General features: G+C 32.1%; 2 protein-coding genes across 4 annotated transcripts; one reads left to right on the top strand and one right to left on the bottom strand.

Moving 5' to 3' along the window:
- Positions 1–444: 444 nt before the first annotated feature.
- On the top strand, positions 445–4,521 carry LPA1 (tetratricopeptide repeat (TPR)-containing protein). Of its 3 annotated transcripts, XR_013690950.1 has the most exons (11): positions 445–749; positions 1,242–1,345; positions 1,446–1,581; positions 1,670–1,901; positions 2,332–2,489; positions 2,578–2,763; positions 2,846–2,946; positions 3,100–3,196; positions 3,577–3,663; positions 4,015–4,060; positions 4,202–4,521. XR_013690950.1 is itself a non-coding variant. In XM_079018596.1 (10 exons), exons 1-9 carry the CDS (start codon positions 492–494, stop codon positions 3,649–3,651), a joined length of 1,347 nt encoding a protein of 448 aa, XP_078874722.1. In that variant the 5' UTR covers positions 445–491; the 3' UTR covers positions 3,652–3,663; positions 4,202–4,521. The 3 variants fall into 3 exon arrangements, 2 of the variants coding, with proteins under 2 accessions (XP_078874722.1, XP_078874721.1); XM_079018596.1 differs by lacking the exon at positions 4,015–4,060; XM_079018595.1 differs by lacking the exons at positions 4,015–4,060; positions 4,202–4,521 and having other exon boundaries at positions 3,577–3,791.
- Positions 4,522–4,769: 248 nt separating this feature from the next.
- LOC145072212 (uncharacterized) lies at positions 4,770–6,087 on the bottom strand. The gene is made up of 4 exons (XM_079018597.1): positions 5,831–6,087; positions 5,634–5,725; positions 5,232–5,353; positions 4,770–5,066 (listed from the first exon to the last, which is right to left on the bottom strand). The coding sequence occupies exons 1-4, from the start codon at positions 6,009–6,011 to the stop codon at positions 4,985–4,987; spliced, it is 477 nt and encodes a 158-aa protein (XP_078874723.1). The 5' UTR covers positions 6,012–6,087; the 3' UTR covers positions 4,770–4,984.
- Positions 6,088–9,917: the final 3,830 nt, after the last annotated feature.

Raw genomic sequence — 9,917 nt, 5'->3', positions numbered from 1 at the left:
GTATGAATGTTGGTTGGTAGTTAGGTTAAACAACATAAGAGGAACACCAACATTAGAGGAATGCTAACTAACTTCATCTCACCATCATACCCACAACAATGCACAGGAAGAACATATAGAGTTTAAGTGGTCAGGAAACAATAGAGGAGTACTTAGACCACCAATATTTTGGTTATTATGTAATTTATAAATGATTTGTTAATAATAATATCCATTAATTTCATGGTAATTTTCAAAAAAGTCCCAATATTTTGGTTATTATGTAATTTCTGGAAAAGTCCCAAAATTTTGAGCAAACTAACGAAAAAGGACAGAATACCGGCAAAATCTGCGAAACCGGCCGAAAAAGGCTTTTTCGAAGTTTTAACCGATATTCTATGCTTTTCTGTAATTAAAATTTATTTTGAGACTTTTTCATAAATTGGACTAAATTTTAGGACTTTTCTTTTATACAAAGAAGTGGATAAACGGTTGTGTTCCATGAGACCTCAATGGATGTGATAAATCCTGTGCTCCGGCACCACCATCACCACCGCTACTCCTTCAATTCCCCAAATCAATCAATATCCTCATTACTACTACCACTACGCAGAAAACCCACTTTTAATTCCCCCCCGAAGTTTCTTTTTTCACCAGTTTCTTGCTCTTCTTCAACCTCGCCGTCACCACCTTCTCCGTCGCCGGAAGTTGGTTCAGAGACAGCAGAATCTTGCGTCAATTTGGGCCTCACCCTCTTCTCTAAAGGACGGGTACTTATACTAATATTCTTCTTTTACTTCCGTCGCACTCCGTATACGTAATTATCATTGCGTATTGCATCGAAATTCACCCTATTATAGTATGTTAAAATGTTTCATGTTGTTATTTATGAACTTTTGATTACCTTATTTTTGGTGTTTATAGGGGTCAAGTTAATGGCTTCATTGTTATGGATATTGCCCGGATTTTCTTAGTTTAAATTCAGTGGCCGAAATTTATATCTGAATGTCCACTATCATACTAATTTCTTTTTCAGGGATGCCTTCTCGAATAGAAAATTAATAAGAATTGGTTTCATTGCTGGTACCATATAGAGTGTTTTACAACAATGTATCATGATGATGAAGCATTTGGGAATTAAAATGATAAACATCCATAACATCCTGACTTGGAGTGGAATGTGTGGATCAGTTTCAATGGATCCAAGATTTTAAATTGACTATCATGATTATGGGCATTCATGATGGATATAAAATTTTCAGGTTAAAGATGCTCTGATCCAGTTTGAAACAGCGCTTACCTTGAACCCTAATCCCGTGGAGGCTCAAGCTGCACTTTATAACAAAGCCTGTTGCCATGCTTATAGGTAGGACTTTTGGTTTCCTTTTGATTATCTGTTGTATATCACTATGATTGATTGCATCAGGACAATCTGATTGAATTTGCTTTTATCTATTTGGAGGAAGAGGGGAGGGAAAGAAAGCTGCTGAATGTCTTCGCACTGCTCTTAAAGAATATAACCTGAAATTTGGAACCATTCTAAACGATCCAGATTTGGCCTCCTTCAGAGTTTTACCTGAATTTAAACAACTACAAGAAGAGGTTCTTTACATTTTTTTTTAAAACCCTAAGTGGGTAATTCAAGAATTAGCAAATATCAAAGTAAGTTAAAGATGAAAAGTATTTGCAGGCTAGGCTTGGTGGGGAAGATGTAGGATATGGTTTCAGAAGAGATCTGAAGCTGATTAGTGAGGTTCAAGCTCCATTTCGTGGTGTTAGAAGATTCTTCTATGTGGCATTTACAGCAGCTGCTGGAATCTCATTGTTCCTTACTTTTCCTAGACTCTTCCTTGCTATCAAAGGTGGTGAAGGAGCTCCTGATATCTTAGGGACTTCCCAAAATGTCGCCATTAATCTTGGAGGTAAAACATATCTAGATAACTTTATAAAAATTTAGGACTTCATGGAAAAGTCTCATCTCCTTGAATTTCTCTATTAAATTGTTCTGTTATTAAGTAAAAAAGAAATGCCCTGTACAGCTTATGAGAATAAGGGGCTGTTTCTTTTCTCATTAATTTTTGTATGGGTAAAGTGACTGATGATGTCTGTAACTCTGTATGGATAAAATGTTGTATGCGTAAGGGTTGTTTCTTTTCTAGACTGTCTAAATGACCATTTTACCCTTGCATTCCATTTCATAATATTCATCAAGTTTAACGTGAGGAGAGTTGGGTGGAATATGTAATAGGTTGGTGGGTTAATACATTAAGCAGTGTTTATTTTGGCTTAACTCTTTCCAGATTAAGTCAAAAAAAAAAAAAAAAAAAAAAAACTAAAGGTTTGAGTTTGTAGGCATTGTAGTTTTTGTGGCGCTGTTTGTTTGGGATAACAAGAAAGAGGAAGAACAACTTGCTCAAATTACCCGAGATGAAACACTATCGAGGTTGCCTCTGCGCCTCTCAACTAATCGTGTGGTTGAACTTGTGCAATTAAGAGACACTGCAAGGCCTGTTAGTATCCAAATTCCCTTTTACCCAACCATTCAAAATTAAAGTAGAAATTTTCATCATTAATTTGCATACTTTTTTTTTTTTGAAGGTTATATTGGCGGGAAAGAAAGAGAGTGTGACTTTAGCTATTCAAAAGGCGGAAAGGTTCCGGATGGAGCTCTTGAACCGAGGTGTTATATTGGTTCCTGTGATTTGGGGCCAAGGAGAATTGCAAAGCGATAAGAGAGGATTTGGGGGTCCTAAAAAACCAGCTGCATCTCTTCCTTCTGTTGGGGTATAAATTTGCAAAATTATCCTTAATTATCCTCTACTACTACTACTACTACTAATTTAATACCTTATTTGGATGATTGTAGGAAGATTTTGAGTCGCGGGCTCAGTCCATAACTGCAAAAACAAAATTGAAGTCTGAGATCCGATTCAAGGCGGAGGTTGTGGCACCTGGGGAGTGGGAAAGGTGAGTCGTCATAATAATCTTATTATCCTTGATCAACATTGGTTTGGGGTTAAACACTACTGCATGCGTATGTGGCACTATGCATCAAATATCTCACTCTAAATTAAATAGGTTATTGGGTTTTTGTTTTAAGCGTGTTAAGTTGTTTGAAAGGTGGATAAAGGAGCAACAAAAATCAGAGGGAGTTACTCCCGGTGAGGATGTATATATTATACTACGTCTAGATGGTCGCGTTCGAAGATCAGGGAGGGTCAGTACTCACTGCTCTTTTTATTATTATTATTATTATTTTCATATCGCTCTTTCATTCTAAGTCCATGAAATTTCTCACCATCATAATTCGCTTTTTTCTTGTAAACAAATCATTGATTTAAATAGAAAAAAAAGAAGCATATTTTAACAAAAAGATGATGTTTTGTGTGTTTTTTTACATCTGGCTCATTCCTGCAAAAAACTAAAATGTTTTTTGGGCGTTTTCACAAGAAAATTTGCAATGAAAGCCAAGTATGACGGATGGTTATAGATATTAACAATGATCAACCGTTTTTATTGTTGTTTGTTGATTAATTTTAACTTTTGAGGTCAAATGGACATATATAACAAATGTTGTGTGTTTATTTTGTTCTATAGGGCTTGCCTGATTGGAACCAAATTGTGAAAGAGCTGCCAGCAATGGAAGACTTATTAAGCAAACTAGAAAGATAACACAACACAATGGTTCATTTCTATGCCTTTTGCCAACTTTTATTTTTATGTGTCATGTCATAGTTATTATAATAATATTACACGAATACACTTGAACTTGAACTTGTGCATCAAGTATATATATGTGGTTTTAAATTCTACTTTGGAATCTTGATATATCCCAGACCCAGTTGCAAAGTAGTTCCATGGATGCTTTGCTTTAATTTGGCATCGTGTTCTTGTAAAAAGCAATAAGCGTTGGTTGGGTCCTTTGGATTCTCCTAGTAGGTCCTGACCTAACCAATATATATCACACATTTGCCCATCCTAGATATTGGGAATCTTATGTTTTTTAACCAAGTCAAATGTTGTTTGTGTATCAAGGTCCCTTGTTCAATAAGCTAGCTAGCAGGCTGAGAAAGATTTCGTGGTATATATATATATATATATATATATATATATATATATATATATATATATATATATATATATATATATATATATATATATATATGATTGATTGCAAAAACAGTAATCTAATTATTTACTTTTTGAATGATACGATTTTTAGGAATATTTATCCATCCATCCGATCTACTAGTACTACACATGAATTGGTGAAAACTGACACTTGTAAATTGTAATAACAACTCATCCATGTGGCAAACTCCAAGAGCTACAGAATACAATTATTAAGGAAAGAGGGAAATTAATGTTGGATTTTACAAAATACGTACAATTCCAAATGAACCATTGAATTTTTAAAAATATTAAAAAGGATCCTCGTTTGTAAGAGTTCCCATTTGTAATTGTGGGCTGTGATGTGAATGCAAAATTACCGTTGTATTTGTACATTGTAGTAGTAGTAGTGTATTTTTTTTTTTGCATAAACACTGGTTTAATTTTCTCCAAATAGCATTATCAAAACTGCATGTCCTCATAGTTCCAAAGTTTACGTTTCACATCATCACCATGGATTGATAGTGAAACCAGTACTTGTTGCTATTTATATGTCACCAACAATGAATGTGTTGTATGGAAATGGAATATCCATATTAATTTGCACGTCCAAAACACACACACACACATGTTATTTATAACGATTAAAATGAAGGAAACACATGTATAGACTGCTCAAATGAAAATAAGTTTATGAAATTGAACAAACATTAAACATACATACATACTACCACGATCAACAACGGTGTTAGACTGTTGACAATATTTCAAAGCAAAAAAAACTGCAGCCATGGGGAGCTCAGATGAAAGATAAGCATAAAAGGTAACTAATGATGATGGATGCCATGCCATGCCATGCCATGGGGCAAGATATCTTGAATTTGTGTTAATTAAGCTAAGTCTTGGGCTTCTTCACTACCATGACTGTGCAGTGAGCATGATGGGTAACGTAGTCGCTTACACTTCCTAAAACCGCCCTATACATTATAATATATATATGAACAACATCATCAATTTTAATCTTAATATAGCTAGCTAGCTAGAGACATGCATATATGTTTAATTAATTGAGTATATATGTACATATATGCATAGGCATAAATTAATCATAATTAATTAATTAATTAATTAATGGTATGTACCTTTTTATTGCTCCATAACCATGGCTTCCAACAACCAGTATGGTGGCATGGTACCTCTCCACAGCATCACATAGGATGTTTCTCGCATCCCCTTCCACAATCTCTAGTGTCGCATCATTCACCTGCATAATGCATTCATTACATACATATCCACGTTAGATTAAATACAGTCGGTCATGAATTTCTTCAGCTACCCAACTATATATCATTCAAATTTGATAACCGGCCAACTCATAATATCATAATTTTGATGCTCGACCCACTTAATTCAGAGCTAATTATTTGTAATTTCTCCCAATATCATATATATATATATATATATATATATATATATATATATATATATATATATATATATATATATATATATATATATTCACAATTGAAGCTGGATTCACAAACCGATTTAGAAAGGCAAATCTCCCTTGCCCTTTCGATAACTCGAGCAGCGATGTTCTTCAAATCCACATCCACATGCGACAAAACTTCCACACCTGCAATTTCATCATATATTCATATTCAACAACAAATTTAATGCATACATATACATGCATGCGAATTGAAGAAGATAATCAATACCCTAAATATATATTAATTACCTGGAACGGCGAATCCAATGGAAGAAGGAGGAGTAGGTTTGCTGTTAACGATGATAAGTTCGAAGGGATGATGTGGAGCAGAGGATACAAAGAAGTGATCCAACGTCCATTCCAGTGCGAAAAAACTCTGCTCGCTATCATCAACTCCGACGATCATCACCGGTTTGGCTGTTGCCGCCATTGTTATTGTTGCTGTGTGTGTCGTGTGTGTACGTACAGTTGAAGCAATTGCAATGTTAGTTGCATCACTATTCAGAATTACAGTTTAAATAGACCAAAAAGGAGAATTAACGCCGTTAGTTTCAACTTTCAATACATGTAAAAAGTACAAAGTCTGAAACTTCTCTGTTATCTTAGCTTCCATGAAAAATACTAAGTGCGTCGACATATGTAAACGAAAAAGTAATAAAGAAAACAAGATGTTATATATTCTACGCAACAAACTAGCGGTATTAATTAATTTATTTTTTATTTAAATCAACATTTCTTGTTAATACTATTTAGAAAAATCACTTGATTTTTATTTTTATAATAATTTTTTTTTCACTCTATCTTTTTAACATTTTATTTTCTAATATTTTTTTAATCCATTAACTAAAATTTTAATTGTCATCCTACAATGAATGAGATGGTAAACGGGCAACAAGTTGTGTCGTTAAACCTTTTTAAATGGTAAAACTAATTCTTTTAAAGACTACATCCGAAAATCTAAGGGATATAACATTATTATGGTCTTAACATTACTATCGCATCCGATGCGAAAATAACAAAGGTATCAAATATAAATATGGGTTCCATTTTGCTTTGTAAAAATAGGGCATTTTACAATTCATTTTAGGGTAAATTACACGGATGGTCCCTGTGGATTAGGGTAATCTGCATGCTTGGTCCTTAAAGACTTTTTTTAACTCGGATCATCCCTACTTTATATTTTTGTTACACGCTTGGTCCCTGACACGCTTAAAAAGACTGCATTGCCCTTGTATATTTCTTTTATAATTAAATTAATGTTTATTGATTATTTTATTTATTAAAGAAATTGTTTAATAAAAGGTGGGTCCCACCAACCCACCCACAACCTATGTATTGTATGAAGCTTTTATTTTTTCTTTGTTCATCCATGGTTCAGGTGAAAGAACCCTCTATTTACCAACAACCATTTCTTCACCATCGTTTCTATCTTCCATGCTCGACTTGTCGGGAAATGCCACAGTCGGCGACTACCCTCCATACCCTCCATCTCCTTCCTTTCTTTGTCGCCTGCAAACATCTAGCACCAGGTATAAATCCATTTGTCTTTCACATGTGAAGATGGATTATTTGAAGAGGTAAGCTTCCATGGAAACTCAATGTCACCTTCATCTTTCCCTCTTGTCAAGTAGGTGTCATGGATATTTCCGATGACCCGAAACCTGACGAACATAAAGAAGGGGAAAAACTTGATTTGGGGATTTTGGTTTTTTTACAAGCCAATTTTATTGAATCTTCTTCCTTTTGGGTTTCTCTGTACCTGAAGTTTCTCAAATCCATCTTCATTCTTAATTAAAGAGAAAACCTGTAGGATTTAGAAGGTGAAAAGTTATTGATTTGGTGATAGTGGAACAAGAAATCAGAATGCAAAAATGAGGGTTTTTTTACATCTGATGGATTCATTTCTAAAGGAAGAAATCAATTTTGATGTGAAAAGTTAAGAGGCGTTTTTGCAACTGGTTTGGATTCGATTAGGAAGCAAGAACTCGGTTGAAGAGTATTACAGGTTTTGGTTTCATCCACCGTTGTGATCGGGGATAAAAACTGTGGAAAATGATTCCTTTTTTATAAACGATTTCAGATTTTGATTTCAGGTATCAGTGTTCATTTACATGGGTTTTTGTTTATTAACGATGCTTTGATGATTAGCAACTGAAATTGTTTTTAGATGGTGAATATTAGACGATGTTAGCCGAAGATTCCACTTGAGATGGTAACAATGAAAAGGGAACTAGTAGGAACGTGAATGGTGGGTTGGGGTGAGGTAAAGGTGGAAAGTGGTGGAATCTAGTGTTTTCCGATGAAGTCAAGCGTTTTCTGGTGGAGTGTGCATTTTCCGGCGACTGAATAGGAGGCACATTTTCCGACGACTAAATAGGAGGTAGGGGAGGGGAGGAGGGTGCAGTGTGGGGTCCTTGAATCAAACCATTATACATTTACTTAATATTCTTTCCACATTTAATTAATATTTTTTAATTAATTGATAATTTCAAAAAGATAAAATAAATCAGTAAGGGTAAATCAGTCTTTTTAGAACGGACAGGGACCAAGCGTGTAACAAAAATATAAAATAGGGACGGTCCGAGTTAAAAAAAGTCTTTAGGGACCAAACATGCAGATTACCCTAAACCACAGGGACCATCCATGTAACTTACCCTTCATTTTATAGGACGGTAGCCCCACTCAATCACCCATATTTACTTTTATCATTTTAAAATTTTATATTTGAGACTCATATACTATCATAACATATTATATGCATATTTTTCTTATTTTTAAAACTTTTTAGCTTTTAGTGGTATTTTTTCATTTATTACATTTATATGTGAGACCTTAAAATATATTAATACATTATATTTATATTCTTTGTTATCTTTTATTCATATTTTATATTTAATATGTTTTACTGTTTTATCTATAAATTTACTTTTATTAAATATATACCTCATTTTTTTTTATTACAAAATTTTTGTTAGTATCATCAATTCAATATTGATTCTTCATATTATTATACGCGAATAAATTATAAAAGGGTAGATATTATATAGTATCCATGATTTAACCAATTTTATTTTTTAAAATTTACATCTAAACTTTATCTTTATTATGACAATGGTCTTTACGTTCTAATATTTTTCGTAACTTTATGTTTTATTTTTTTTACGAACTCCTTTTTGTTTTATAAAACAAAGTTTTTTTTTTAAAATATTTTTACAACTTTTTATTTTCACAAATTTTTTTTTCTGTGACTTATTTTCAAGTTTGATTGTTATATTTTAAAAAATTATATGATAATGTCAAAATGTTATGAAAACATGTTAAAATATGTGAATATACGGAGTTAAACAACTTTTTTAAAAATGTTTTTTAAAGTCTTTAAAAAAATTAAAAAAAAAACTAAATATTGTAATTTCTGAGTGGAATTAAATAATTTTTTTCTAACGAGTTGCTTTTCAAAATATTTTAAAAACTAAAAAATAAAAGTAAATAGTTAATGTAAATCCACTAGTTCACAAATCACATTATTTAGTTTTTTTCTTAAAGACTTTTAAAAAATAATCTTTTAAAAAAAGTATATTACATATTCACATATTTTATCATATGTTATAACGTTTTTAAATTATTGTGATTTGTTTAAATATAACAACCGTTCGTGAAAACAGTTACAAAAATTGAATTTGTGAAAATGAATTTTTTACAATATATATAAAAATAAAGTTGCAAAAATAATTAAAACAAAACAACTTTGTTTTGAAAAACAAAAAGTAGTTCGTAAAAAAAACTAAAACATAAAATTAATATGTAAATACAATTATCGTAATAAAGATAAAGTTTGGATGTAAATTTATAAAAAAAATGTTAAATCATGGATACTATATAAAATCATAATAACCTATTTAAAGTTGTGATTTTGTATTCTTTCATAAGTAAACAAAATGATTTATTTAGCACATACAAAATAGTATTATTTTTGGCTTTAAGTGAGAGTCCCAAAAATCATCTGGTTGTTTATAATTTATTCATTTATATTAATATATAGTAATATGAAGTATCAATATTGAATCAAGATACTAATGAAAAATTTATAATAAAATAAATAACAAAATAAACATTTTAAAGAAATAAGTTTATCCCATTTGCATTTGATAAGTTTGATTTCCTCGCACCGGATGCGGTAGAATTTCTTAAAAGAGTACAACGAATCATGCATAGTAATGTTATATTCCTAGATCTTCGGATGTAATCTTTAAAAGAATTTGTTTTTACCATTCAAAAAGGCTTAATGTTACAGCTTGTTGTCCGCTTGCCATCTCACTCATTGTACGATGACAATTAA

The sequence above is a fragment of the Lactuca serriola genome, chromosome 9, assembly GCF_051521515.1.
Source record: "Lactuca serriola cultivar US96UC23 chromosome 9, Lser_US96UC23_V15, whole genome shotgun sequence".
Taxonomy (NCBI): Eukaryota; Viridiplantae; Streptophyta; class Magnoliopsida; order Asterales; family Asteraceae; genus Lactuca; species Lactuca serriola.
This window is presented reverse-complemented; position numbering and strand designations above follow the sequence as displayed.

What these genes read in the sequence shown, in the direction of transcription:
- LPA1 (XM_079018596.1), top strand. Translation starts at nt 492, where the DNA reads ATGGATGTGATAAATCCTGTGCTCCGGCACCACCATCACCACCGCTAC. An exon ending in CCCTCTTCTCTAAAGGACGG is followed by an intron (nt 750 to 1,241) that starts GTACTTATACTA and finishes TAAAATTTTCAG; the next exon opens with GTTAAAGATGCTCTGATCCA. An exon ending in CATCTCTTCCTTCTGTTGGG is followed by an intron (nt 2,764 to 2,845) that starts GTATAAATTTGC and finishes GGATGATTGTAG; the next exon opens with GAAGATTTTGAGTCGCGGGC.
- LOC145072212 (XM_079018597.1), bottom strand. Translation starts at nt 6,011, where the DNA reads ATGGCGGCAACAGCCAAACCGGTGATGATCGTCGGAGTTGATGATAGC. An exon ending in CATTGGATTCGCCGTTCCAG is followed by an intron (nt 5,726 to 5,830) that starts GTAATTAATATA and finishes ATGAAATTGCAG; the next exon opens with GTGTGGAAGTTTTGTCGCAT. An exon ending in AGATTTGCCTTTCTAAATCG is followed by an intron (nt 5,354 to 5,633) that starts GTTTGTGAATCC and finishes TGCATTATGCAG; the next exon opens with GTGAATGATGCGACACTAGA.